At 49.0% G+C, this 27704-nt stretch overlaps 12 protein-coding genes across 12 annotated transcripts; 6 read left to right on the forward strand and 6 right to left on the reverse strand.

Moving 5' to 3' along the window:
- Nucleotides 1-340: 340 nt before the first annotated feature.
- Nucleotides 341-1242, reverse strand: PEX2_002100 (SDR family NAD(P)-dependent oxidoreductase; the record flags this gene model as incomplete). The annotated part of the gene is made up of 3 exons (XM_016737488.1): nucleotides 341-612; nucleotides 690-1120; nucleotides 1187-1242. 3 exons carry the CDS (start codon nucleotides 1240-1242, stop codon nucleotides 341-343), a joined length of 759 nt encoding a protein of 252 aa, XP_016598924.1.
- Nucleotides 1243-2338: 1096 nt separating this feature from the next.
- On the reverse strand, nucleotides 2339-4256 carry PEX2_002110 (HET domain-containing protein; the record flags this gene model as incomplete). The annotated part of the gene is made up of 2 exons (XM_016737489.1): nucleotides 2339-3234; nucleotides 3380-4256. The coding sequence occupies 2 exons, from the start codon at nucleotides 4254-4256 to the stop codon at nucleotides 2339-2341; spliced, it is 1773 nt and encodes a 590-aa protein (XP_016598925.1).
- Nucleotides 4257-4603: 347 nt separating this feature from the next.
- PEX2_002120 (ATPase, AAA-type, core) lies at nucleotides 4604-7457 on the forward strand (the record flags this gene model as incomplete). The annotated part of the gene is made up of 4 exons (XM_016737490.1): nucleotides 4604-5069; nucleotides 5132-5474; nucleotides 5532-6040; nucleotides 6103-7457. The coding sequence occupies 4 exons, from the start codon at nucleotides 4604-4606 to the stop codon at nucleotides 7455-7457; spliced, it is 2673 nt and encodes an 890-aa protein (XP_016598926.1).
- Nucleotides 7458-7619: 162 nt separating this feature from the next.
- Nucleotides 7620-10448, forward strand: PEX2_002130 (wax synthase family protein; the record flags this gene model as incomplete). Its single annotated transcript, XM_016737491.1, has 2 exons — nucleotides 7620-8137; nucleotides 8843-10448. 2 exons carry the CDS (start codon nucleotides 7620-7622, stop codon nucleotides 10446-10448), a joined length of 2124 nt encoding a protein of 707 aa, XP_016598927.1.
- A 112-nt stretch (nucleotides 10449-10560) lies between these two features.
- PEX2_002140 (RIX1/PELP1 family protein) lies at nucleotides 10561-12935 on the reverse strand (the record flags this gene model as incomplete). Its single annotated transcript, XM_016737492.1, has 2 exons — nucleotides 10561-12543; nucleotides 12603-12935. The coding sequence occupies 2 exons, from the start codon at nucleotides 12933-12935 to the stop codon at nucleotides 10561-10563; spliced, it is 2316 nt and encodes a 771-aa protein (XP_016598928.1).
- Nucleotides 12936-13208: 273 nt separating this feature from the next.
- On the forward strand, nucleotides 13209-16915 carry PEX2_002150 (uncharacterized protein; the record flags this gene model as incomplete). The annotated part of the gene is made up of 5 exons (XM_016737493.1): nucleotides 13209-13214; nucleotides 13313-13436; nucleotides 13511-13816; nucleotides 13874-14490; nucleotides 14546-16915. The coding sequence occupies 5 exons, from the start codon at nucleotides 13209-13211 to the stop codon at nucleotides 16913-16915; spliced, it is 3423 nt and encodes a 1140-aa protein (XP_016598929.1).
- A 299-nt stretch (nucleotides 16916-17214) lies between these two features.
- On the reverse strand, nucleotides 17215-18014 carry PEX2_002160 (complex I NDUFA12 subunit family protein; the record flags this gene model as incomplete). The annotated part of the gene is made up of 7 exons (XM_016737494.1): nucleotides 17215-17263; nucleotides 17329-17466; nucleotides 17524-17587; nucleotides 17656-17733; nucleotides 17794-17800; nucleotides 17885-17905; nucleotides 17964-18014. 7 exons carry the CDS (start codon nucleotides 18012-18014, stop codon nucleotides 17215-17217), a joined length of 408 nt encoding a protein of 135 aa, XP_016598930.1.
- A 101-nt stretch (nucleotides 18015-18115) lies between these two features.
- PEX2_002170 (CDP-diacylglycerol--glycerol-3-phosphate 3-phosphatidyltransferase) lies at nucleotides 18116-19870 on the forward strand (the record flags this gene model as incomplete). Its single annotated transcript, XM_016737495.1, has 3 exons — nucleotides 18116-18403; nucleotides 18465-18817; nucleotides 18868-19870. The coding sequence occupies 3 exons, from the start codon at nucleotides 18116-18118 to the stop codon at nucleotides 19868-19870; spliced, it is 1644 nt and encodes a 547-aa protein (XP_016598931.1).
- A 193-nt stretch (nucleotides 19871-20063) lies between these two features.
- PEX2_002180 (HAD family hydrolase) lies at nucleotides 20064-20789 on the forward strand (the record flags this gene model as incomplete). The annotated part of the gene is made up of 1 exon (XM_016737496.1): nucleotides 20064-20789. One exon carries the CDS (start codon nucleotides 20064-20066, stop codon nucleotides 20787-20789), a length of 726 nt encoding a protein of 241 aa, XP_016598932.1.
- A 165-nt stretch (nucleotides 20790-20954) lies between these two features.
- Nucleotides 20955-22519, reverse strand: PEX2_002190 (ribosome biogenesis protein LTV1; the record flags this gene model as incomplete). Its single annotated transcript, XM_016737497.1, has 2 exons — nucleotides 20955-22449; nucleotides 22500-22519. 2 exons carry the CDS (start codon nucleotides 22517-22519, stop codon nucleotides 20955-20957), a joined length of 1515 nt encoding a protein of 504 aa, XP_016598933.1.
- Nucleotides 22520-23113: 594 nt separating this feature from the next.
- On the forward strand, nucleotides 23114-25144 carry PEX2_002200 (ribosome biogenesis GTPase LSG1; the record flags this gene model as incomplete). Its single annotated transcript, XM_016737498.1, has 1 exon — nucleotides 23114-25144. The coding sequence occupies one exon, from the start codon at nucleotides 23114-23116 to the stop codon at nucleotides 25142-25144; it is 2031 nt and encodes a 676-aa protein (XP_016598934.1).
- Nucleotides 25145-25567: 423 nt separating this feature from the next.
- On the reverse strand, nucleotides 25568-27173 carry PEX2_002210 (uncharacterized protein; the record flags this gene model as incomplete). The annotated part of the gene is made up of 4 exons (XM_016737499.1): nucleotides 25568-26374; nucleotides 26444-26656; nucleotides 26757-27002; nucleotides 27099-27173. 4 exons carry the CDS (start codon nucleotides 27171-27173, stop codon nucleotides 25568-25570), a joined length of 1341 nt encoding a protein of 446 aa, XP_016598935.1.
- Between the last annotated feature and the right edge of the window lie 531 nt (nucleotides 27174-27704).

Raw genomic sequence — 27704 nt, forward strand, 5'->3', positions numbered from 1 at the left:
AAACTTTAACACGTTGGTATGCTCTTGCATATCCCTAATATTATCTGATACCAAGTACATTGATCAGATTATCAAAGTCTGGCAGAGGCCGTATAAGCAGCCGACTATTCTTTCTCCCCAGAGATTCATAAAAAAGATGACAATTGTATGCTATCCCAAATTGGGATTTGCTCCCGTCTTCGAAGGGAATATTTTTGAAATGAAAATTCCAATCTCAGAGTCTAGCGACCACCGCAAAAGGACTGTATAGAGTATTACCATCTATTGTTTAAGGTATAGAAAGACTAACAGTGCTGTTGAGATTCAAAAATTTGTTAATAAAAAGTTTCTAATTTAAAACTTATTTCAACCCCCCAGCTAAAAGCAGACTCTGGCCCGTCATATACCCAGTCTTCGATAGCATAGTAACAACGTTTGCTGTTTCTTCTGGACTCCCTAGCCGCTTAAGGGGAATACTCTCCACCACTTCGGGGAATGCAGCGGCAGAGGAAAGCATGCCTGTATCACCGATCATAGCTGGGGCGACGTCGTTGACACTAATATTGTATTCTGCCAGTCGGGTTGAGAGGTTCTTCATCATACCGGTAAGACCACCCTTGGAGGCTGCGTAGTCTAGAGTGGAAAATTGAATCAGTAATTGCCTTCAAAAGGTAAAAGGTTAACCTATTAAGGGTAGTGGATTGACTTACGACAGCCGTTAATTCCTCCGCCTTGAGCGGCGATGGAGGACATGAAGATGATCCGTCCCCATTTCTGGGCCTTCATGTGCTCTACCACGCCTTTGACAAGAATGAAGGCAGCACGAAGGTTGATGTTCATGGTGTAATCAAACTCCTCAAGCGAGATATATGACACGTCAGGAATTCGCTTGCCATATCCGGCGTTTGATATAAGAATGTCTGGTCGTTGGCCGTGCTCAATATCAATTTGTTGAAACATGGCCTCGATTTGATCGCTAGACCCAACATCAACCTGGTGGATTGAAATGCGAAGGTTCTGCGTGGCATTTTTGGATTGTATATCGGCAACAATATTGTTCAATGATGTCAAATTGGTCGAGTATGTCAAGGCGAGATGAACTCCATGTTGTGCAAGTTGGTGTGCGCAAGCTGCACCGATTCTGAAGTCGGAGAATTCACGCGAATTAGCTTCATGTCCTTGTATAAACGGTCGGTGTCATGCTCACCCTCCTGATGCGCCGGTGATTACGGCCAATTTACCTCGAATGTCGTTAAATGCCATTTTTGCGATAATAAGAAGTGCAAATATACTGATCCGGCAAAGAACTTAGAGACGACATGGAAGAAGCCCGGGATATTGAACATTGTGGGACCCCAATATTACCCCGCTGGCGTCGGATACTCCCCGTTATCAAACGCCGTCCCTGATAATCAGGCTGCAGGTCCTCGATTGCCACGCATAATTCGGAGTATATTCCATGGAATAAGAAAAGTGGGTAGAGTGGGTTTGTCAATGAAGGAGCTCCTCCCAACGCTTTCAACGGCAAAGATAGATTAACAGGCCTAAAGATAGATAGCGACGAGGCTATTCAAATCCAACCCTATTATCTTTCTGACGTGTCAATTCTGAGTTCTGCATTGATTGTCTAATTTTTTCTCTTTTGCGAAGATAGTCGCGTGCAGGGCTGGTAGTAATGGGAATGCCGTTGGATTGTGGCCTAAGGCATCAGACATCACTGCTTCAAAGCACGTGATGGTATATTCTTTTTTTCGTAACAAACGTCACCCATATGTTCTTATTCATGTTATATATTTCCCAACATAAATTCAATCAAATATTGAGTTCATTCCCAAAGATTACTCAAGGATACTGGCCCATAGAAGACGCTGATTCCCCAAATATCGAGGATTTCTAGCGCATCCTAAAGTTGACAGCGAATTTCCCGTTCCGGTTTAGCGTTCTTTGGGTCTAGTCCTCTGCGTCCTAGTATCGTCATATATATACTTGCATAGGGCGATAAAGACGACTTTATAGATAATTACAGTTTTACTCAGGCCAGCCTGAAATGCAGCTTGGAAACTTGGACTCCTAATAAATGATACATTATGGTAGTTTCCTGAAGGACTACTCCTTCCTTTCCCTTACTTCATGTTCACTATAGCCCATACATAGCTACGTCAGTACATATATGCGATTCCTGCAAGTTTCCTTAGATGTTTACAATATAACGTGCCAGAGGGTCGCTGTCAATCTTTCGGCACGGTATTTGATAGCAGGGGGCGGCCCGGCCTACACTAACTATATTACTACCCAGGAGAACGTTAGAATTGAATATGACGCATGCAATGAGTGATTTGTAGCTATATATCCCAAAAGTCTAGCATATGACAAATTCTTCAAATGGTTGTTCTTTTAGCTTGGTCACAAAAGGGGTCTGCGAAGACTTTTGATGTTCTCCAATGCCATCAATCCCCGCTTTTCCAACAATAGTATACACCTGTTCATCGGTATTCACCTCGGACTTTTTACGAATCACTATTGTTTGTCCCACCCCAGAAGCAACAATTGCAATATCTCCATCTTTGATATTGCCATCCCCGATTCCAAACCCTGTAATCTCTTGGCTATTTACTACCAACAAAGATTTGCCAGCAATTCTTACCAGTATCCCTTGGAAAAGTCCTAATTTCGCCGAGTCTTCTCTACTCAGAAACCCGTAGCTCATCAGGTCTTCAGCAAGGACTTCCAAATCTTTGACGAGGGGATCTTTCCTCGAACGTATATCAGGTCTCCAAAGTTCCAGTGTTGTTCCCAAACTTGATGACCAAAGATGTTCATTCCTAGGGCCCAAACATGCCTCCCAGATTCTCCTGTTCAGTGTTTCGCGACCCCAAACGTGGGCCAATTCTTTTGGGGTAATCTTCGTGATTTGATGGATTGATCTGATTTGGTCGATAAAATCCGAGTCAAACTGAAGGATGGGGTGGCACACGCCCACTTGACGGGTTGAGAGTCGAAGTGTTGATAAACCACCATCTATAGCTGGCAACGGGTGGCCCGTATCTTCATAAAGACATTTTTCAGGCTCTACTCCGACCTGTCTAGGAGGTAAAAGATAGCGGGTGTCCCAATCCTCTGCATCATCCGGTCGAGGTGAGTGCGTAACATCCATAATATCCAGTACCCATGAAGGTGATCCTTCGGTGTTGCAAAACCTGAAATAGGTGAATAGTGTGCTCTCCCTGTCGTGGTTGATCATGAAGGCTGTGGTTTCTAAGCATGACCTGGTCTCTTGATTTCACATAGGTAGGAGGGTATATTTCCCTAATCAAAGGGCACATTCCATAAACCCCATATACACGATCCAAAGGCTCGTGGCATTTTCGACCTTGTGTGTATTTTAGCAACGCTGTTATACCACTGTAGTTTTTGAACATCCCACGAGTGCGTCTTGCAGAGAAAACATTGACAGCTCCCTCCTTCCACAGGTCCTGGAATCTCTGGATGATCTTGTCGAAAGCGCGAATATGCTTGGCTGCTTCAAGGTCTTGGTTGTTGTACGTGTCCTCATCGTCATGGCAACTCTTGATTTTTTCGATAGTATTCGAGATTGTCATGGGCAAAAACTCTGTCAAGGGAGCTGGATCAAATGTGAAATCCCCACACATACAGATAATCTTCTCTCCTGGCAAATGCCATTCTTGGAATGTCCACATTCGATTCCAGTATGGCCTTCTTAGGATATCTGCTATGCCTAGAAAGGCTCGTGCCATCGCTAGCTCTCCTGCTCGTGTGAATTCGACAGAGACTCCGGACAGTTTGGTCAACTTGCTCAAAATTTGAGATGCTGGTGACTCTTTATCCTCGAAATGCTCCATAAGGCCCATGGCCAACACGATATTCGGGTTTGACTCTCCCAGCCAAGCAATGATCTGACTCGCTGTTGAGTATATGTCCCCCATCAGAGGAATTTGAAAGGTCTTTTCGCTGTGATTCTTTTGATCGATGCAGATAGCATCAATCCAAACAACTCGGGCCCTATGAGATTGGCGTAGGTGACGAAGGGCTTCTTCTAGGTTTGGGGTCACAGGAAAAGACTGGCCATTAACAAAGATAGTCCTCTCTTCAGAGCAGTTACCCCAAGTGTACGAAAGAGCCTCAAAATCTGGCGAATCATAAAGTGAGACAATATGAAGGTTGCCACGAATTGGTCTTGTTCTGTCATTGTCAGGGAGGATTGTGAAGAGTCGGATTTCCTCTTGATCTTCATTGAGGGGCATGTCGAATAAAGGCATGTTGACAATAAGTTAGCACACAGTTGACCAACATTGGAACTGAGTATCATCGCGGGGGCTAACCAGAATCACTGAAGACAGAAGCACAGCCTTGTGGTTTATATTGATCGCTCAGCCTTGCACCCCTGTTCCAAGGTTAACTTCGCCACTTGGGCACCCACCGTCCAACATAAAATACCCGATGAACAGCCCTGGAGGCAACGAGTGCTTATTACTTTATTGCTACGAAAGTGATTTTCCCACAAGCACGGGAGCTACATAATATCTTCGAATCGCTCGGCGGCACATATACTTAGAGGTTCATTCCATCAAAGCTTAATTCATTATTTTTTCCCACCACAAGCATCATGTGCATGTCACAGTCAAATCAACCGGACCAGCAAGTGCCCATCAGTCCAGCCTTGGAGAATTCCGAAATCTCCACCGACCCGAAATGTCTATTTTTGACTCCTGAGGCATCAAAATCTAGCGGATCATCTTTGAACTTGAGCACATCCGCCGAGAATTTAATCGGCGAATGCGGAAATAGCCTCGAAGAGAGACTTACGTTGGATCCTATGCCTTTCGTACCTCAACCCCTTGTGAATAATCCATTTGATCAAGCCCCGCAGAACGCGGATGCCGAGTGGAGGAAGAGAAAGCAACGCGGCGAAACAAGCGAGGTGATCGATGAACTTATGAACTACCAGGGAATGCAGGCTGTCAAAGAGACCTTTCTAGCAGTCAAGTCTCACGTTGATATTTGCAAGAAACAAGGACGTGATCCCAAGTTAGATCGATATAACATTGTCTTCCAAGGAAACCCAGGAACAGGTCAGTTGAGCGTTTTACTGCTATTTGCTTTTTGGGTATTGCAAACTAAATGGATATGCCAGGGAAAACAACCGTCGCACGTCTATACGCCAAATTACTACACGAGATCGGGATTTTAGATTGCGATTATGTCAAAGAGACTTCCGGAGTCATTCTGGCTGCTAGAGATACTTTGTACCTCAAACGCAAACTCAAAAGGATGCTTTTCAATGGTGGCGTACTTTTTATCGATGAGGCCTATCAGCTTGTGTCACCCCATGCGGATATACAGGGCAAGCGAGCCCTTGACCTCATTCTCAAGACCATGGAAGACAACATTGGTCGGTTGGTGGTGATATTCACAGGTCATAAAGAAGAGATGGAGGCTTTTTTTGAGCACCAACCTGGTCTCCCTGGTCGAATCCCGTAGGTCGTCGACTTTCCAAACTTCACTGAAGCCGAGCTATGGCATATCCTTTATAGCAACATTGACAGTCAATACCACGGGCAGATGAAGGTCGAGGGTGGCTTCGATGGACTGGCGATGCGTATAGCCATTCAAAGGCTTGCGGAAAGCTCCAATTCAAGGTCCTTTGGGAATACGCGTACTGTTGATAACCTGAGCACCCAGATCTCACGACGACAAAGCCAGCGTTTATGCCAGATGGCAACAAGCAATCCTCAGAATGACCCAGACTACCTGCTCTTTACTCAGGATGACATTATTGGACCTGAACCTTTGAAGGCCGGAAATAACAGCGCAGCAATGACACATTTGCAGAGCCTGGTTGGAATTGATAACGTCAAGAAATACGTCCAGAGCATGGTGCGATTAATGCAGGCAAATTATCAACGAGAGCTGCGTGGGATAAAGCCACGCCGTCTTCCTCTCAATCAGCTGTTTGTTGGGCAGCCAGGAACTGGGAAGACTACTGTTGCCAGACTTTATGGCAGCATTCTTGCAGACTTAGGTATTTTGAGCCGAGGTGATGGTATGTATTTCATTCAATTTTCAATTCTTCTGTGTTTCGCAGAGTCTAATATTCTGTCATAGTGGTTCTCAAAACACCTGCAGATTTCATCGGTGACTGTGTTGGAAAGTCTGAGAGACTTACTCAGAAAATTCTCGACGCATCTGTTGGCAAAGTGCTAGTGATTGATGAGGCCTATATGCTTGACCCTGGCGACCCTGGTAGAGAACAAGATCGATTCAAAACAGGAGTACTTGACACGATCGTTGCCAATATCCAGGGATCGCCTAACGAAGATCGGTGTATTATCATGGTGGGTTATGAAGATCGAATCACGGATATGTTTCACCATGCAAATCCTGGATTACGGCGGCGCTTCAACATAAACAACATGTGTAGGTTTGAAAACTACAACATATCGCAACTTGATCAGATTCTCAGTCTCAAGATGAGGGAACAGGATCTCACTTGTACTCCAGAGGCCAGGAAAGTCGCTCATGATATACTCCAGCGAGCATCCACGCGCCCGAGTTTTGCAAATGCCAGTGAAGTTGAAAGCTGCCTCGCCCAGGCAAAGGCAAATTTTGAGGCTCGCTTAAATTCTCAGGAGCTGGAAGATGTTCTCTTTGACGACACACTCCAAGCACATGACTTTGATAAAGACCTTGATCGAACCAAGCTTGATTGTCGGGATCTGCTTGAAGGGGAAGTGCAAGAAAGTGTTATACAGAAATTCATCAGTTACCAGACCCGATTTCATGCAGCAAAGCAACGTGGTCTGGATGTAGGGTTTTTGGTACCCACAAGATTTATCTTCAAGGGACCCCCAGGAACTGGAAAAAGGACGACTGCTCAAGCCATGGGCCGCTTCTTTTACAATATTGAATTGCTTCCGACGGATGAGGTTCTCCAGTATTCGACAGTTGATTTTGTTGGTGAGTATGTTGGTAGCACCCCACCCAAAACAAGAAAGCTACTTGCCAAAGCGCTTGGCAAAGTTGTTTTTATCGATAATGTCGATCGCCTGGGTGCTGGCCATTACGAAACTGAGGCTGTCAATGAAATTGTCCACTTTCTCAACCAACGAGCCCACGATGGAAAGATTGTGGTTATCCTTGCTGGGGGGAACGCAGAGATCAATAGTTTGTTTTCTAAACATTCTAATCTTGCTGGACCCTTTCCTGAAGAGATGGAGTTCAATGGACTTTCTGCCAAAACCTGCATCTCACTTTTGGATCGAAAACTTCGAAGCAAAGGTATTGATATCGAGCCAACACTTCAATCGGCCGGTATAGATTGTCACGACCTCAAACTAGAGATGCTGTTCGAAAAGATGCAATATCTGTCTGATTGGAGGAATTCTCACGACGGGAATTATCTCGCCAATGAGATACTTGGCAAGTCTCTTGAATCAATGGGCTCCGGCAATGCCCTTTAAGGAATGCAGGTATCTCCAGCCTCCGTGGTTGCATGCGTGGAGGGCGCGTTGAAAGGGAGACAATTTCGGAGTGAGAGGGGCAAGAAACGACACAACAACACTGAAGGACTAGACTCACTTGACCCTCATTCCCGTCATGTGCTCTCCAGTCTATTAAACAAGATGCCTGATATTCCCAACTTCCCCAACATATCATCAGACAACTACTTTGAAGGCTCTTACAAATTCCAGGAGCCCACCCACGCCGAACATGCTCTGGACAACATTTACAAGATGGAAATGATATCTGCCGAGCACGAGAGTATCAAAAGGCTGCCACGGGATGGTGTTCAAGACAGCGACGATGAGGGCGATGATGGCTCATCACCCCGTGAACCTGATACAACAGATGAAGACTGGAGGCTGCTGAAAGCGGCTAAAAAAGCCCAACAGAAAGCGCAGAAAATCAACAACGAGCAAGTCTCCAAGTTCCAAGCCCAGCTCAATGACACCGAAAAGAAAATTACGGAAGGCTTCAATAATGCAACCAATAAAGAAGACCTTGAAATTTACAGGAATAAACTCAGCAAAAAGCTGAGTGAGCTGCGGCAGCGAACAAAAAAGAGTGAAAATATACAAGCGTTGCTTCGTCGGATGGGTCGTTGCCCATATGACTATGAATGGACAAAAGTCGCTGGTGGGTATAGATGCGAAGGAGGAATGCATTTTGTCTCAGATGAATAACTTCCAACTTGACCAGGGCTCTTCTCCTTGGACTCTGTTTTCAGTATTTACTGTTGATATAATAGAAGTGTTGGTGACCGCACATTAGAAGCTAAATTGTGGAGTAGCTTGTCGATCCATCGCCCTTATGTACCGCTCGTGCATATATAGTCAGCTCCAGGGGTCTGGTAAGCAGATTAGTCGTATGTACACCTGCCCAGGTGGGCAGACACTTAAGCACATATTTTCAATTTCAGAAGCCAGTGATTAGAACCTTCCAAGGCTGCGACTGGAAGAATAGAATGATTCCGGGCTTATACCTGATAGAAATCTAGGTATACAGTAATATATAGTGTAGATGATAGATATATATGATTCTAACTATCTAAAATGACAAAATCCTGCAGGCTCAAGGGTTGCCGGGGGCATCTGCAGTGAACATCGATGACTAATCTCAATATGCACTTTTGTATGGTATTCGCAGCCGTAGCGGCCTATGTATTTTCCGGGGCTTCAATAGTTACTCGGTTCTCATCTATGTAATATCACATAGCTTTCGATATATTTGATGCTCCAACGCGAGCGCTAGGTGAAAAGACCACGATTTTCCCCCCAGGAGACCCCACATAATCGTGGTATTTTTTCGTCACCCCGAGTTACTCCGTACTACTGAGGCATTACAGTGGCGCCCCTGTGTACCACATGGCCAATCCCCGCTATAGCTCCTACAGGGATCTGGCCAAAAACTATGAGAGGCGACTGGATACCCTATTAGAACAGGGGTATTTTAAGCCAGTTTTTATTTATCATGTTATCATCCTGAATATTTTGCCTTTGATAGGTCTGGTCATTCCTCGCCGCCGGGGCGGACAATATGTTCGAAAGGGCCTTTTCGTATTCAGCATTGCAATTGCAATCGAAATTTTACAGAACCGACGAGCGATAATCGGAGGAAATGGCTATATGCTTGGGCTGATTACCGCGTGGTGGTTAGTATGGACTACCACGTTGTTTGTGTTTACAGACCTTGAACATGATTTCAAGCGCATTGAACGGAAACCTGTCGATACCAAGTCTGAAAATGACTCCGAGATTGAATCAAGTGCTGTCAGAAAGTCGCTGGACTCGCATAATCCAACATGCACAAAACGGAACAGCAACCTTTATATTTGGAGGTCATATCCCGAGAAGTTTTGGCATCGCCTTGAATGGTCCGCTGGACTGCTCTTCAACCTGAGGGGACCAGAATGGAACTGGCGGGCTTCCCATCTTGGTCCTCTCCCACGACCAATTCACGACCAATTACATTCGGGATTTGTAGACAGAATCAACGCACATGAACCATCCACATATCCCAGCGGCAAATACCGCCTGCGGGTTGCCTTTCGGAAGTTCTTCATATCTTACCTTGTGCTGGACATCTTGAAAGTCATAATTTTGATGCCAGATCCCTACTTTCGAGGCCTCACTCCAGCCGAATCACTGTCACCCTTTCCTTTCTTCTACTTCACAAATCTTACATTGCATCCTATCATAGCCCAGCTATGCCATCGTTTATACAGCGCTATAAGTGTGTATTTTGCTCTTGAGTTCGTGACATCACTGAATCCAATCTTCTTCCTGGGGCTATCTCTTGCATTCCCCAACGAGGCTAAGAAGTTGACTGCTGCACCGTTGGGTGCTTCATGGCTGTATTCTGATACGTTCGGGCCATTCTTCACCCCAGTCCTTGATGAAGGATTGGCGGGCTGCTGGGGTCGTTGGTGGCACCAAATTTTCCGCTACGGATTTGTAGCTTCAGCGCGGTGGATCTTATCCGTGCTTCCGGCCGGTTTGGCTTCTCATCTACAGGTCCGTCGTGTCACTTATGTGATGGTGGCTTTCTGTCTTAGCGGCTTTGTGCATGCCTGTGGAAGCATCACCCAGATTGAAGATACGTCCCCTGTTTCCGGAACATTCCTATTTTTTGCTTTGCAGGGTGTTGCAATCATAGCAGAGCAATTTTTCAAGACATCGATCCTTCCAAAATTGCCCTTTACTGGTACGCCGAGATGGTTGAGACGAACGGCAAACTTTGTGTTTGTATTTTGTTGGTTGATGGTCTCAGGTGGTCTCGTCGCAGATGACTTTGCGAGGGGTGGCTTATGGTTGATGGAGCCTGTTCCAATTAGTCCACTTCGCGCATTGGGATTTGGGCTACAGGGCCAAGGTTGGTGGTGCTGGAATGAGCCCTGGTTCCGGTACTGGAGCGATGGTACATACTGGGGGAGTGGCATACGAGTGTTATAGAATTGATCCAGATACTCAGGTTACTTTCGAAATCCTTGAAGTCATCGATTGCATGTGCACGAAATAAATTATATGATCGACCGTTTGTAAGATATACTTATAATTACATCGTCTATCCTTCCATTGTGACATCGTCATCCTCTTCATCGGTGTCAGAATCGATATTCAAAGTGGGCAATTCATCATCGCTGTCATCAGCAGCGTCCTCTGAAGCCTGCAAGGTCAGGGCCGCAGATGCAGTGGACACCTGGGTCGAAAGCTTTGGGGCCTCGGTCTTGGTGATTGCAGGAGCTGATTGAGAGAAAGGCTGTTGGCTCGAGGGTGTTGGGATAATTTCGTCGAATCGCGCCTTCTTGGTCTGAACATCCTGCTTCTGCGGTGTTGGCTCCTCGGCTGTGGGTTCCTCGGTGTAGGTGCGCTTGTGGAAAGTAGGCACCGGAGTTGTGGCCTTCGAATGGTCGGACTTCGGTACTTGCAGGGGCACCGACACAGGTTGCTTCAGGAATTCGGCAGTCTTTGGGGCGGCGTTGTATGAATCATCGGCCATGTCCTCGTCTTCTGCTTCTTCGTCTTCATCGACATAGGCGTCAAGCTCGGGTGCGGTCATCAGGACAGGCATCCTGGGGCGAACCAGAGCCTCCACCTCCATCTGATCAGCATAAGGCCTAGTCAAGAATGGAATGATGCTCGAGCCTGCTCCACGGCCCTTGACTGCCGGGACAGGATTGAGTACGCTAGCAAGCATCGCATCCTTGTCGGATGTCAAAATGATGGAGCGGTCCATTTCAGCCCTGATGGAGGGCGGAACAAGCTCGGCGGGGATGGAAATGAACACAGCCTGCAAAAGCCCGGATGCATTTTGCTGAACGTCCAATAACGGAGAGGCCGCTTGCGCCTGGCGGGATTTTTGAAGATCAGGATTGAAAAAGGCGTCCGCATTGGCTGTTCCTGGTCCGCCCTTTGACTTTGCCTTAGAGTCAGAGCCCGGATTTCCTGCGGAGCTAGAATCTCCAGTCGACGGCAATAGATCATTGCAGCAAGAGCGCAAGACATTCGTCAAAGACACCACGCTCTGTTTCGTCATCGCAGGTCCGTTCACCGGCACCAAAGAACGAAGCAAAGCATAGACTGCCGAACGCAGGTCTCTATTGAACCGTTCGCCCTTGAAAGTCCACACGGCCTGTTCTAGAATAGTCTGCGTTACCGAGGTTGCGCTGGTCTCTAAGATACCGACAACGTTGGAAAGCAAGTCCATGCATGCAATGTGAATGCGAGGCAGCTCCATCCAAAGTCCCTCTCGCTCGTCACGGCTAATCTCCTGGTTGAACTGAATGCCAGATTGAGACGATGCGGCGCCATTGGGCGGAACAGTGACAGAAGTAAGTCGGGAGGTTAGATCGAGAATAGAGCCCATTGGAAGCGCAACTGCAGCTGCGGATGGCATCGAGATGAAACCAGAGAGAATCTGCAGAAGTGCAATAAGCCTATCCACTCCAGAGTGCAGCCCGCTCCAGCCTGGAAGGCCAAGACCATCCGGGCCCCCGTCACCCATTTCTTGGCTATAGTTTGGCCGTGTGTGCACCAGAGTCGCATCGACAGACTCCCACTGCTCTACAACCGCTCGGAAGACGTGGTCGGTGGTTCGGTGGATGGACAAAATCGTCGACTTGCAATCATCTTTCCATCCAGAACCCGCCTGATCCTTGGGTGCGCACTTGTGGAGAGAGACAAGCAGTTGCTCAGCTGCGTCGATCACATGCTCCGGGAAGTACGCAGGCGAAGAAGAGCCAATTACTTCGGTGAGAAGGGTTCGGAGCTGAGCACCAAAGGGACGGAAGAGGGTAATATGTCTTGGGATCAATTCCAGCAAGGCGTGCAGGACAATTTCCATGAATGGGGTGTTGGGCTTCGGCTTTCGGGTTGAGCCCGAGGGAGTCTTCGTGATGGTAGAGACCAAGTTCAAGGCGGCCGTAATGAATCCCGGAAGCTGCGGGGTTGTGATCTCTCGGACAAGTGTTGGGTACTGGTATGTGAGGTGGAAAATACGAGTTAGTGTGATAATACACATCTTTCTCGTGGAGATTGGATCAGGTTTCTAAAAATGCATAAGTCAATGGAGCCAACATGGATAACGGGGCTCAAATTAAGTCATACCGCGAGGATGCTGATCAAGCTGCGAACGATAGGCTCATAGCCGCGCAGGATTTCCCATTGACCAGCTTCGACTGTAGCTTTCACCAGAACAACGGCGGTCCATCTTGCCTCAACACTGCGGTCCTGCAATAGACTCGCCAGTCTAGTCTTCAGTTTATGAATTTGAACAGCATTATCAGAGTCCGATTTGCCAGATTTCTGGGTTTGAGGGGTAGAGAGCAGCTCAGCGCAATCGCTCAATGAAGTCGCAAGGAACGAAGCTATCGAGGGTAATTGCTCGACTGGGGTGGTTATCAGGCGATGCGTGACGGCGCGCAAAGTAGTGGAGGACATGGCGACTGGAACAGACCTATATAACAGGTCTCGACTCAAAAATCAGTCCAATTAATAGAAAAATGAGTGTAGACCAAAGGTGAGAGTCTTATCGATAACTTTTTTTTTCATCAAAAAGCTCGGACCAACATGAACTGTCGTTAAATTACCGTCACGTACGTAATCCCTCTCCACCCCTGGACGATCATCGGGCTTCAGCCTGACGACCTCGGGATGTTAGCGAAGCTTGGTTGCTCTTCTCCCTTTTTATATCATTCACAACTCTCCTGAATCATGGCTGTAAGTGTTCATCTTGCGGCTCCTCCAATATGCGCTGGTTTATATTTCTTCTAAACCATTGATACCACCCAGTATTTATGTTGACACGTGCGAACCAGGGAGGCAATGCCGAGAAAGGGCAGGCCTACATTGCGGCCTTGGACCAAGCGCGGAGTCAGGGAAAATGGGATGAGCTTTCCGAATTGATTCGAAAAGTCACAAAACACGCACCGCAAAGGACTTGTACGCCACCAGCCCCTAGTCTCTTGATCTCATCCTAACCGAGCTGTCTCTAGGCCTAATACAGACCGCAACAGCGGAATCGCGTGTGATTGCGTATCTTCAACAAAAGTCCTCCGGCGATTCATCTTCTTCCTTACCGAATCTTGCCGAGCTGATTCCAGCCCTGTTGACGACAATTGAGAACAATGACGGATCACCACAAGAATTATTTCAAGCGCAGGTCTGTTTGGGGTGGATACATTGGGCTTTGGATGAGCCAGGACTTTCGGCAGCACGTCTCCCTAATGATTTCGCGACAACACTCGATAGCCTGGTAAGTGGAGGAGAGCAGCCTACTTCGTGGACCGAAGTCTGTTTGGTGAAGGGATGCTATATGAAGGGTATGTTTACTTGTTTACTTCCGGATACATCTAGTTCTGGATCTGACAGCAACCTAGCAACCGCACAATCCACCGCTACCGACATAAATGAGACACTGGAGACATTTGCATCGCTAATTCCGTGGCTAAGTGGCGGCAAATTAGCCTCAATCACCACCCCGCAATTCCTGAACTGGTCCGAGTCACTTCTGGGCAATGGTGCTCTTTTGGCCAGCAATGAAGTGACCAAAAACCCACCCTATTCGGATCCCGGGCATGCAGATATTGCCTTGCAATTGCTCAGGCTGTGGGCGGCTCATCCTGCGGTGAAACAGGGGGGCTCTGCTAACAACCCATCGAATGTGGATTTATTCGGCCTGGCTCCCCGAGCATCAGTATGGGCTGCTTATTATAGGTTTCTCACAGCAGTCCTACGGGGCGGGCTTACATACCCGGGCTCCAATGATGGACCGGACCGCCCGCAACTCTGCAGTGAATTGCGCCGCGTAGAGACTATCTACGAACGCAATTTTCTCTCCGAAGTCATGTTTCCTACAGCCAGTTCGCAGAACTCCCAAATCGAGGAATGGGTGGAGCAGGTGATCAGTAACTGGCAAGTCTTGTGTGGTCCCGAGTGGCAGGATTCGGACATCGGCGAAGGAGGCCAGAATGCGGTTGGTCGTGATGTTTTAGAGGTGAGTCCAACAACAGATCCCATCAAATCACATGTACTAACAATTGTTGTCCTAGATTCTGTACCGGGCGGCGGCAAAGACCTACCACTCTCATTTGGTACTCCGACGTCTCTTCCATGTTCATTCTGCTTTAGCAGACTTTGACCTCGCTGTGAAGGCGCTCGATTCCTACATCGAAATTGTCACTGCAGCCAAAGAAAGGGCAGAGAAGTCTGCCGAGTCCGGGGAGCTGGAAAAGGATGAAGTATTCCTGCAGACGCTCTCTGAAGGAGTCACATTATTGAGCTGTCTTGGCTCGTTGGAAGAGGCAGAAAAGGCCCGAGATCTGACTGAAATGATGAGAGAGTATATTGACAAGCATAATACGCCTCCCACAAACGGTCAGGTCAATGGCAATTCTACTAACTTGCCAAATATCCCTCCCTCCGTTCTGGCTTCCTCCTACCGAGCCATCGGTGTTGGACTTGCATGCTGGGCAAGCTGGACTCCCGTGAATGAATCACGCGATGAAATCAGAGCTGATGCGATTGAATACCTCGAAAAGAGTCTTGCTCCGGAATTGGGAAGTAGCTTAAGCTATTCCTCACTTTACACCCTAGGCCTTGTCTTGGCGGAGAACAGAGATTTGGACACTGCAATTGACTATGTCAAGTCAGCTCTGACACCAAGCAGCTCGTCTACTGCGGTATCTGATGATCTTTCCAAAGAACGTGACTTGGTATCTATGTGGCATCTGCTTGCACTGCTGCTGAGTGCGAAGCAAGAATTCGAGATTGCTGGGCGGTCATGTGAGGCTGCATTCGAGCAGTTTCCCCGAGAATTATTCTCGAAGAGTCATCGCGAACGGCGTTCATCGAGGAATCCGCAAAACCCCAACCAGCGCCCTGTTGTCAGCAGATTGCAAGGCAGAGAAAAAGAACGCATCGTCCAAACCCGCATTACACAGCTTGCGTTCATCGAGCTATTAGAAGGACCCGAAGCTGCTGTCAACCACAGCACCCAATTATTGAGTCTTTTTGGAACTCTTTTTCAGGACTTGAACCTCGAGGATGGAGAGAACAAAGCCAAGGCAGACCATCTAATACCACCAAAGAGCTCTGCCGGAACTGTCAAGAGCTTCCGTGGTAGCATTTTCGGCCGAAATAGAACAACTCAGTTACCAGATCGCCGTGCTGATCAGAGTAATGGCTCTGATGCCACCATTCCACCCACCCCAGCTATTCCCAATGGTCTTGTGACGGATGCCCCGTCAATTCAAGTCACGGATGAAGACCCTCACAGCCGCCAGGGAAGACCACCAACGATTGGGAGGGCAGACTCCAAGAAATTGAAAAAGCGAAGTTCAAGCTTTCACAAAAATGAGAGGCCGCGTGTTGAAGAGCCCCCGCTTCCTAATGGGGGTGAAGTATCTGCAGAAATGGTTGGCTTCGCATTTTCTGCCAACACATCACCAGAGTCTGCGATCCATCCTACCAAAGGCAAACAGCCACTGCCGGCTATGGCACACAACATGAATTATAAAGAACAAGCTCCCCCCGCCGGCCATGCGGAACAACCCCCTAAGCAGGATATTCGGCTCCCAATCGGTCATCGTTTCGACTCTCCCACAAGTGCCGTCACGAAGTTCTCTCTAGTTCAATCCCAGAAGCACGCCTTGGGTCTTCTCGTTAGAATCTGGCTTGTTATTGCTGGTCTTTATCGCAGAGCGTCTCTGTTCGACGATGCCCGCGAAGCTTGCGAAGAAGCTTCGAAACAAGCCGCGCGAGTGGAAGCACTTGTTGCATCACATGAATCCTCAGCTCGTTCTTTTAGCAAGCGCGGCTGGGGTGCTTCAAAGAGCTCGGAGGAGCTCTGGGCTGATGTTTACGCGGAACAGGGTCTATTATCCCAGGCTCGATCGAGCCCTCATCAAGCCATCAGGCACTTTGAGGAAGCGCTGCTACGCTACCAAGACCACCCAACGGCGACCATTGGACTTGCCAATCTTCTCTTGGATATTTGGGACCAGAAATTGACCCCAGAGCCATCGAATGCTGACGTGGATCTTGACGCCTCACGTCTGTCATTGCTCTCGGAGACCCCCAAGCCCCAGTCCGCGAAGGCTATCTCGACCGACGATCTCAAGATATCAAGCGAGATCAAGAATGCGGGCCCCGAAGACGCCCCTCTATCTGCACAAGATGTCGAGCCCAAGCAACTGCACCGTCTCGCGGCCCGTGATCGCGCCTATGGGCTCCTTTCAGCGTTGACAAAGCTCGGAAGCTCCTGGGACAACTCCGAGGCCTGGTATGCGTTATCGAGAGCATATGAGGCTGGTGAGCAGGTCGAAAAGCTGAAAGAAGTGCTTTGGTGGTGCATTGAATTGGAGGATCGACGGCCAATTCGGCACTGGTCTAATATCGGCTCCGGTGTCTATGTCCTCTAATAAACGCAACAAAATCCTGTATCTTCTTGTATCTACTTCATTTGCCCCCCTCTAGCAACTGAAAAATTTTTTCGATGAGATACCTTGTTTATACCATGTGGGTTATCATTATTACTACAATTTCCTTGAAGCTCAATTTTGAAAACGGACTTTCTTCGTAAAAAAACTAAGCACTACTGGCAAAACGACTTTATATACATTTCCCAAATCGACAAATGAGTTGTCAATGGGCTGAAAACGGAGAACGGGATCAGTTGAACAGCAAGACAAGTGGATTGATTCTGCTACTGCAAATAAATCTACCGCGGAGCAGCGGTGGGAGTCCAGGCAGTGATCTTGGGCCGGGTGCTAGAGTGACGTTAGTCAATACACGGTTAAGACTGAAATATCGCACACAGGAACATTTCACGTACGTGGAGTAAGTCTTGAATGCAGCGCGGCTCTGAGTTGGGTTGGCGCGGTGCTCAGACAGCTCCCAGGGACGGAAACCGGATTGCATGACCTTGTCGGCGGTTGGGGGCCCGTCAACGAGGTAGGAGATCCAGGCGTGCCTTAATAGAGTTAGTTCCACATCATCACAAACCCGATGTATCAAGAGAAGCACTTACCAGCCAGGCTCAATGTGGGATGCGTCGTATTCGGCCTCCTTGTAGTCGACCCATCGTGTTCGGACTAAACAGGGAAGTACCATTAGAACCCCATGTTTCAATGCGATAATATAAGCTGCAGAGTCTTCTTACGAGGCAATTCCTCCAGGTTCTCGAAGTATTTGTTTCCGAAGCGGTCGGTTCCGATCAGAGTTCCGGCCTTGGTATCACCTATAAGAGCGTGTTTTGTTAGTCAATCGCTGGGCAGATATCGATAGAGTGGAAACGTACCAATGTTCTATACCACAACGAACAGGGGCACAGGTTAGTCTAGAGCTCATTCAATTGACCTGCTGTTCCGGGGGAGGCATCCGTAACCTACCTGCATCTGGTGGGCGGCATCCTGTACATGCGTGTTAGCAACCGAGTTTCTATAGAGGATAAATCGCAGTTATACGAACCTTGAAGCCGACCCGGCGAAGGTTGCGCAGCGTCCTCAAAACAGTCGACATCTTTGCTGGTATATTGTGCTAGGGCGAATGGGATGCGAGAGATTGGCGATTTGAGGTTGCAGGAGGGCGGTGTGTTTGCATTGTTTGCACCCTGCTCTACCATGGATATCCCGATTCAGAAAACCCTCGACCTCGGACATTCAGACATGTTCGGTCGCATTAGAGGGCAATCGCTTCGTTGTGCTGGGCGTCGCCCAGTCGCACGTCAGAGACTGTGTGCTCGCCAATTTTCTGCGCATACCGGTACAGGAGCTACGGCTGCAGCACCCGCTCCTTCACCTCTAGCAGGAATCACCGCGGAGCTAGACCGCATTGCTCCCCGATTCGAGGTGCCTGCGTCTCAGATTCATATTATTGACTCTCCGGCCAACTTTTATTCTACGTTGAAGGTATGCTATTTCCTGTTTGTCTCCTCGAAATAATTTAGAACTAACTCCCAGTTTTCCACAGAATAAAATCCGCAATGCCCAGCGGCGCATTTACCTCTCTACGTTGTACATCGGCAAGACAGAACACGATCTTGTCGACACCTTGAGCCAAGCTCTCCGCGGTAACCCAGATCTAAAGGTTTCAATTCTCACAGATGCTTTGCGCGGTACACGAGAGACCCCGAATCCTTCATGCGCATCACTCCTTTGTTCGTTGGTTGAAGAGTTCGGACCTGAACGAGTTGAGATTCGGATGTTCCATACTCCCAATTTGACAGGTCTAAAAAAGAAATGGATCCCTGCCCGTATCAACGAGGGCTGGGGTTTGCAGCACATGAAGCTGTACGGGATAGATGATGAGATCATTCTATCGGGGTATGTTATCTGCGGACTAGTTCAAACGTAGGATACTAATATATGTGCAGAGCAAACTTATCCGAGGAATACTTCACCAGCCGCCTAGATCGATACCATGTGTTCGACTCCAAGGTGCTGACCGAATACTACGCTGGAATCCACCATGCAATCTGCAGTCTGAGCTTCCAGGTGCTGCCAGACCCTGAAAACAAATCCAGCTATATTTTGGACTGGCCTGCCACAAACAAAGCACCCTCTCCTCTTGACGATCCTCAAAAATTTATTGCATATTCTTCGACGTTCTTGAGCCCAATTATTCAGGCTTCTGACAACAAACCTCTACTTCCCTCCTCATCAAGTCAAACCTACGTATACCCTGTGTCGCAGTTTACTTCTCTCATGCAACCTGATGATACATCTACCGAATACCCTGCCGTGACGACCATTCTCCATCTCCTGTCAAGCTCATCAGTCTTTGCCGGTGCCCGCTGGCTCTTCACAGCAGGTTACTTCAACATGCACCCTGTCTTTTCCTCCCTCCTAATTTCCAGTACAACCACCGCCTCAAAGACCCCTACCACCACGAAAGGCACCGTTCTGACGGCCTCGCCATGGGCGAATGGATTCTTTGGCTCTTCTGGAATCTCGGGAATGCTACCGGCCGCATACACGCATCTCTCTGCCCGCTTCCTTGATCGCGTCGCTGAGGCACACGCCACCGAATCCGTTCAACTTAAGGAGTGGCGCAAGGGCACTGTTGGTACGCCAGGCGGATGGACCTACCATGCCAAGGGTCTGTGGATTACACTGCCGCGCGAGGAACACCCCAGCCTCACCTTTGTTGGTAGCAGCAACTACACAAAGCGCAGCTACAGCCTAGACCTTGAGTCCGGTGCGGTGGTCGTGACGACCGATCCGGACCTCAAACAGAAGCTGGGTGAAGAGACTGAGCGGCTTCAGAAAGATGCCACCCCTGTCTCGAGAGATGACCTGATGCGAACTGAAAGACGAGTCGGATGGAATGTGAGACTTTCCATGTGGATTGTAGAGAAGGTTGGCGGCGCCTTCTAATTCTCTTCTTGGTCTTTTGTATAAATATTCTTTACAAAATAATAGCGAATCTGTAATATACTAAGAAATAGATTGATGTGATGGCTGAGCTATCACACCATCCGAATATCATCTGAGTCATACACTATAAATCCATCACTCCTATTTAGACTACACCAATCACCCTAGAATAACCACACCCTAAAATACATCCATGTCTATCCAAAGAATTGTCGCCTCAAGATCCTGGTTCGGGTTCGATCTAGATGACACGCTCCACGAATTTCGACGAGCCTCGGCCAATGCCTCGGTCCGCGTCTTCGAAACAATTCACGCCTCAAACAACAAGATTGGCGTAGATATTCTCAAGAACACCTACCAAGAGATCCTACGCAGTGCAACCGCAAATGCCTTCACAGATGGCAGGACCTCAAGCGAGTACCGGCGTGAACGGTTCGAGCGTCTTCTCCAGGCGCACGGGCTTACCGATGACTCTCTGCTGGATCGTCTGTTAGAGGTATATCGAGACACTCTACGCGAGAACTTGACTCTCAAGGCAGGTGCATTGCATCTTTTGCGGACTTTGCAAGAGCTGGGAAAGAAAGTTATTGTCATTACTGAGGGCCCAGCGGATGCGCAGGAGTGGACGGTCAAGGAACTCGGGATACGATCTTACACCGATATCCTTGTGACGACGAACGAGGTCGGCAAGTCTAAGGTCGATGGTCTATTTGGCGCTGTGCTGGAAAGATATGGTATCGCGGCTGAAGATATTGTATACTTCGGTGATAATGCGATTCGCGATGTTCAGGCTGCGCAGGAGGATGGGATCCTGGCGGTTCTTTACGATGAAAAACAGCAGTCTTGCTTTTATGATGTCAGTACATTACGAGTGAATTCGTGGGCTTTTGTGGAAAAAGTACTCGTCCATGGAGAGTAAGGATACACAATAGAGCATCGAGACATAAACATAACTTTTGGTCTAGCCATCAAGAGATATCAACCCTAACGCACAGGAATGCCGTAATAAATAAGTAATAAAAAGCCAAAACGCCATGTCATGACTGGGGGTTCCCGTCGTCTCATATGCAGTGCAAATCTTCATCTAAGCTCTTCCGGAGACTTTGCCCTTCCCTTGAATCCGAGCTGGGCCGAGACCGGATCGCACTTCGTCGAGCATTCTGATGCCAATGGCCTCGTTACCGTTCCGGCCACGCTTGTGCTTGGCACCGTGTCGCTTCGCCTGTCCACTGGTGTTGGGGTCCCAGCTGGAGAGGAAGTCGTCCATGACGTTGTTAAACGTGCTGCGGCTGTGCACGGCTTCACCGTTACCATCAATCAGACTGGGGGCCTGGGATGATGCGGCGGACATGTCCGTCATGCCCGTCATGCCAGTTGCACCTGTCATTCCACTGATCATGGACATGCTGTCATCGTATTCGTCTTCCTCGTCAAGAGAGTAGAGCTGCTCAACTTTGTCGAATCGGTCATCGAGGAGACGGTGACCGGCAGTACGAGCGAGAGCGGACGACGTCATTGAGTACGCAGATGGGTTGGTCAGAGCACCCTTGCGCTTCTTCCGGCGAATTGGCGTTCCGCCAGCAGTGAAGACGGTCGATGCCATCGTCTGTGATGCTGCGATTGTGGGTGCAGCCGGTGCGGGGACATTGCCTGCCTTAGCATCTTTCTTGAACTTGGCGAACTCGCTCATCCAACTCTGGTCAGTAGGCTGCATATCGGGAGCCGGCTTATCGTGTTCAGGCATCTCGCCGGGTTCCATTGGTGGCTTTGCAGGCTCTTCTGGTAGTTCATCATCAATTGAGCGATGAGCGTCAGTGCTGTCCGGCTGTACGGGCGCTTTCTCCGTAGCATCCGACTCCCATCCATCATCTTCGACATCGTGGTCGAATAGAGAATCCTCCCACTCGCCCTCGTCTATTTCTTCCGCATTGGCTGTCAATTCGCCAAAGATTCCATCGGCGTCGCCATCCTCCACGAACGCTTCGTCCTCCAGCGCCTCCAAAGCCTCGCGCAGGCGCGGGTCCATGTCAGGCTTGAATCCAGCAATTGCGTCTGGGACGTTCTGCTGGTCCTGATAGGTTGGCTTGCGAACAAAGGATGAAGTAGTTGAGCGCATATCGCCATATTGGGAGCCATAGAGACTGGGAGCAACGGAGGTGCCCTGACCATAGGTATCTTTATCCACGAGCGAGACCTGTCGCAGCGCATCTTCCAGCTTCATTCCTCGGCCAGCTCTACCCTTGGCTTTCTCAGTCTTAGCTTCAACAAAGTACGCGTCTCCGCTGCCGCTTCCTAGTTCGCGAAGATGCTGCATGTAATCGTAGCTGGAGTCATCGTAATAGACGCCGTAATTGGCAGCCTCGCCCTCATTTTTGCGAGCACTGTCGCCATATTCGGACTGAAGATCGAACAAATTTGGCAATGTCTTTTTCGAGGTGGTCGATGCGGAAGACGATGCGGGTGCAGGCGCGGGACCTCCGACCTGGTACAGGAAACGGTCATCCGCACTGGTATCGTGGATCAACGGATCATTTTGAGACCGGTGAAAGAGCTGGAACTTGCTCGCGTTCTTCTTGTCACTGTGGATATATTAGCCTCGGCGCCATGATCATCCTCATGCGATACGTACATCCACTGTTTGGGCGGCATCTTTGGGTTTGGTCAAAGTTTTGGTATCGCAGAAAAAAAGGGAAAAAGTGGGATTGATAGGGTCACGTGTAGCTTATCGCCCCTCGTTCTCCGGGGTCCTCAAAATCTTCGAACTGTACGGAGTATACGATGTTTAATGGGGGCTTCCTATTCAAGTTCCACTCTATTTCGTTTAATTTTGATTTGACTCATTGTGCAACTTCGCTTGGAGATTTGGGTATTCATTGGGCTCGGCACTTTGAGAAGGCCCGCATCAATAGTACTACTTAGTCACATATTAGACCATAAACCCTAGTTATAGACCATATTATGACTCATATATAGTTGCAATTATTGTATATTCTATAATCTAAACCCGTATAATACGAGTAAAACGATGACTACCTACAATAAAGTCCATCCAACATAGTCATATACTTGCCTGGAAGGCTCTGGGCATCGGCCACGGCGGATATAGAGGGGGCTGAGTCAGCTTTATCTTATCCGTCTGAATAATCCAAAATTCCCTTTTTCAGGTGGGGGTTGTGCCTCTCGACTTGATTTTTTACTTCCTACAACTTTTTTCAAATTTAGGGAATCAAAGCCATCGCCATCATGGTTTTGCCTAAATCCAAGAAATCCGTGGGACTGGGTGCCAGTCTCATGAACGATCGGTTCGGAAAAGGCAAGGCATCCTCTCAGAAGAAGGTCTCTCACAACAATGCCATTCAGCGCACAGGTGTCAATGGTGAAACCTATGTCACCAACGAGGCAAAGGAGGCTTCGTGGGTCAAGATGCGCAGTATCACTGAGCAGGCCGCGCTCGACGAGTTCCTGAGTACCGCTGAACTAGCTGGAACCGACTTTACCGCTGAAAAAATCAACAACGTCAAGATCATCCACTCCGATCAGAAGAACCCCTTCCTTCTCACCCCCACCGAAGAGAAGAAGGCTTTCATTAAGCACCAGAAGAACAAGGACCGCCTCACTGTTCCCCGACGACCCAAGTGGGACCAGTCCACAACTCGACATGAATTAGAAACGATGGAGAAACAAAGTCTGTTGGACTGGCGACGAGGACTGGCCGAGCTGATCGAGAACCATGATCTGCTGATGACCCCATTCGAGCGCAACTTGGAGGTCTGGCGCCAGTTGTGGCGTGTTATTGAGCGATCCGATCTTATCGTGCAGATTGTCGATGCGCGAAACCCGTTACAGTTCCGTTCGGAGGATTTGGAGAGTTACGTCAAGGAAATTGATCCTCGAAAGCAGAACTTGCTCTTGGTCAACAAGGCTGATATGTTGAGTCTGAAGCAAAGAGAAGCCTGGGCTGAGTACTTCGAGAAGAACAACATCAACTTCCGTTTCTTCTCTGCCCACCTCGCCAAAGAGAAGAACGAGGCCCTCGCTTTGCAGGAGGAGCAAGAAACCGACTCTGATGCTGAACTTGCCCAGTCGGCGCAAAAGATCAACGTGCACGCTACTGAGGATGATGGATACAAGAAGGAAGAGACAGTGGAGGAAGAAAGAGCTAAGCTTGCCGACCCTGAGCGTTCGCTTGGGCCACACATCCTGGACACTGAAGAACTGGAAGAGCTGTTCTTGGCCAACTCCCCAGAATCACTACCACAGGATGACGAGTCTGGCGAGCCCAAGCGTAAGACCACAATCGGTCTGGTCGGTTACCCCAACGTGGGTAAGTCCAGTACCATCAACGCCCTTCTCGGTGCGAAGAAGGTCTCCGTCTCTGCCACACCCGGTAAGACCAAGCATTTCCAGACTCTATACCTCTCCCCCGAGATTATGCTGTGCGATTGTCCCGGTCTCGTGTTCCCCAACTTCGCCACCACTAAGGCCGAGTTGGTCGTCAATGGTGTGCTGCCCATCGATCAGCAGCGTGAGTTCACCGGTCCCGCCGGTATTGTCGCCAAGCGTATCCCCAAGCACTTCATTGAGCAGGTGTACGGTGTGAAGCTCAGAATGCGTCCCATTGAAGAAGGTGGCACCGGCATCCCCACTGCCAGCGAGATTCTGCGTGCCTATGCTCGTGCCCGTGGTTTCTCCACTCAGGGTATCGGTCAGCCCGACGAGTCTCGCGCTGCACGATACGTTCTGAAGGACTATGTCAACGGCAAGCTTCTCTGGGTCAACCCTCCCCCAGTTGCCGAGCACGAAACTCCCATCGACACCGTCGAGTTCAACAGCGACCTATACGATCTCGCCCATCTTCCCGAGAGGCGTCGAGCTCAGCTCACACAAGCCAAGATTGGAAAGCATACCCCAGTAGCAGAGGTCACTGCAAACCCCACCGGCGAGGTTGACTTGGAGAACCCCGCTGGCCCAGCCAAGATTTCCGTCGAGCCGGAGCTCGGTCGCACCTCCCGCAACCTTGATACGGGCTTTTTCGGCTCAGAAACCGGCCCCTCTGCCGGTCGTCTGACCCTCCCCTTCCAGGCTCGGTACACCCAACAGGGCCAGGAGATGCGCAAGGCGCCAACGGGCCGCAAGGAGCGCATGATGGTTGCTCTTGAGCGTGGCGTGGATGTCTCCGAGGTGAAGGGCAACACCAGCACAAAGAAGCACTTCAAGGCAAACAAGCGCCTGGCCAAGGGCAAGCGCAACAACCCTGAGGATGACGACTACTAAAAAGTGATTTTCTTTATATTTTCCTTTGTTGCATTGTTGCTTGCGCTCGCAGGCGAGTCGAGGGAGATCGTACCGCTCTCCCTCTGCTCTACGAGGTATCATTCTTGGGCTCATGGGTCTTGGGGTGAATGAATTGATAGATGGTCCTACATATGGGATTTTCATGTCATGTCGGGATTGAAGGTTTATGTCCATGTTCATGCTCATGTTTGTCGAGGAATCATTTTTTTGGCGTTAGGGTTTTACGAGTTGAATAACGATTTATACCAGTCATTCATTCACTTGATTCTATACACTTTTCTTCTTTCTATCGTAAGGCCATCAAATCCAAAAGCCAAGTAAAAAAAATAAGCATGTTCGTGCATTCTTATTCAGCCGAACTACGCAGCGGACTATATCATAAAACTATATCTTTCCATCACTTCAAAGATGACTCTTAGGCTTGAACCCAGAAGCAGCAAGCAAACGATCACCCTCCTCACGCTGCCAGTTCAACTTAGCAGTAACCGCATCCTTGCGAGACTTGTTCTCGCGCTTACCCAGCTGCTGCAAGTGAACCTCATCAGGACCATCTGCAATACGCAAAGTACGAATACCAGCCCACATATACGCAAGCGGGGTATCCTGACAAACACCAGCAGCACCATAAGCCTGAATCGCACGATCAATGACAGTAAGCCCAGTCTGTGGAGCGAGAACCTTAGCCTGAGCGATTTCCTTCAGCGCGCCCTTGGCATCACCCTGATCGATCTTGATAGCAGCGTTCAAGACAATCAAACGGGCAGCATCGATCTCAATCCGCGACTTGGCAATCCACTCGAGAATGACGCCATGAGCGACTAAAGGCTTGCCGAAGGTCATCTTGCGCTCGTCGTTGACACGAGCAATCAACCACTCGAGCGCGCGCTCTGCAGCACCAATCGTCCGCATGGCGTGGTGGATACGACCAGGTCCGAGACGGCCCTGGATGATCTCGAAACCGCGGCCTTCGCCGAGGACCATGTTTGCTGCGGGGACGCGCACGTCCTTGAATGTGATGTGGCCGTGGCCGTGGGGGGCATCGTCGTACCCGTATACTGTCAACATGCGGTGCACTGTGATGCCTGGAAGTCCGGCTGGGACGAGGATGACGGATTGCTGCTTGTAGGTGTCTGGGTTGGTGGGATCGGTCTTGCCCATTACGAGGTAAATTGAGCAGCGGGGATCACCGGCACCGGAGGACCACCATTTCTATAGATTGGGTTGTTAGAAGTTGTTGAGGAGAAGAAGTGGTTTCTTAGAGCTTGGAGAGGTACTCACCGAGCCATTCAGGACGTATTCATTGCCCTCACGACGGATGTTAAGCTCAATATTTGTCGCATCGCTAGACGCGACGTCTGGCTCGGTCATCAGGAAAGCAGAGCGGATCTTGCCCTCCAGCAGGGGTGCGAGCCACTGCTTCTTTTGTGCGTCATTGCCGTACTTGGCGAACACCTCCATGTTGCCGGTATCTGGGGCAGCGTTGTTGGTAGCCTAGTGATAAAGGAATAGTCGTCAGCGATCAATCACCTCAATTTGCAAGACCTCCCCAACGAGTAAACCAATGCGCCAGACAAGGGACAAAATAACCCACCTCCGAGGCAACCTTGCTCTTGCCGAGCAACTCTGCCATCAATCCATACTCCAAGTTTGAGAAACCAGCGCCCTGAGTGAAGTGGTTCTTAGGCAGGAACATATTCCACAGACCGAGCTTCTTGGCCTTCTCCTTCAGGTCCTCCAAGATGGCGGGGTTGGTGTTCCATCGCTTCTCTCCTTCGCCAAGCTGGGCGGCGAAGACGGTGTCGGCGGGGATGCAGTCTTTTTCAACGAATTCCTCGACCTGGAAGCATGTTAGCATTGAGTATTAAGAAAACTAAACCAGGAGGTTCTCGGTAGTTCCTGTCCTGGGGTAAGTAAAGTATGGGGAATGAGTTACCAAGTCAAGGGTCCGTCTGGCCTGTTCGCTGACGAACGGCTGGACAATAGGGGGAATACGGGAAGAAGCAGACATTTTGGATGTAAAGAGTGATTAATTGATGTAAAATAAAAGAACCCAAGGGGAATATAAAGGAAATATAAAGAGAAGAAGTCAGCCCATGAATTGCGGAGAAGTGGAGAAGCCGACGGATTTTGTCCAGGAGCCTCGGCTCCCGAGGTCAGCGACTACCCGGGGGATTTGGAGATGTCAACTGATATATCTCACCACATTCAGGTAAATCGGCTAGATCTCCGAGACTTACGTTGTACATATCCTGTCTTTGAGACTAAGAATATTGCTAGTACCAATTATTGGTCAATATCACTGTATAACTGGCGACTATGTAGCTCAATGCCGGTCATTACGAACAAGAAAAAGGAAAGACAGCTAGCTACAGCCAGTAAAGCTGGAGTAATAAACAGGAGCAAAGCAAAGCAGCCAGAATAACAGCTCATAGACCTTATAATCATGTTCCAGCATCGAGTTCCGAAAATAGAAGTCATTTCAGCATCCCGAGGTCTGTATATACGAAGTTGACTGAAGGAAGCTTGGCGTTGTTAGTAG

The sequence above is a fragment of the Penicillium expansum genome, assembly GCF_000769745.1.
Source record: "Penicillium expansum strain MD-8 chromosome Unknown contig7, whole genome shotgun sequence".
NCBI lineage: Eukaryota > Fungi > Ascomycota > Eurotiomycetes > Eurotiales > Aspergillaceae > Penicillium > Penicillium expansum.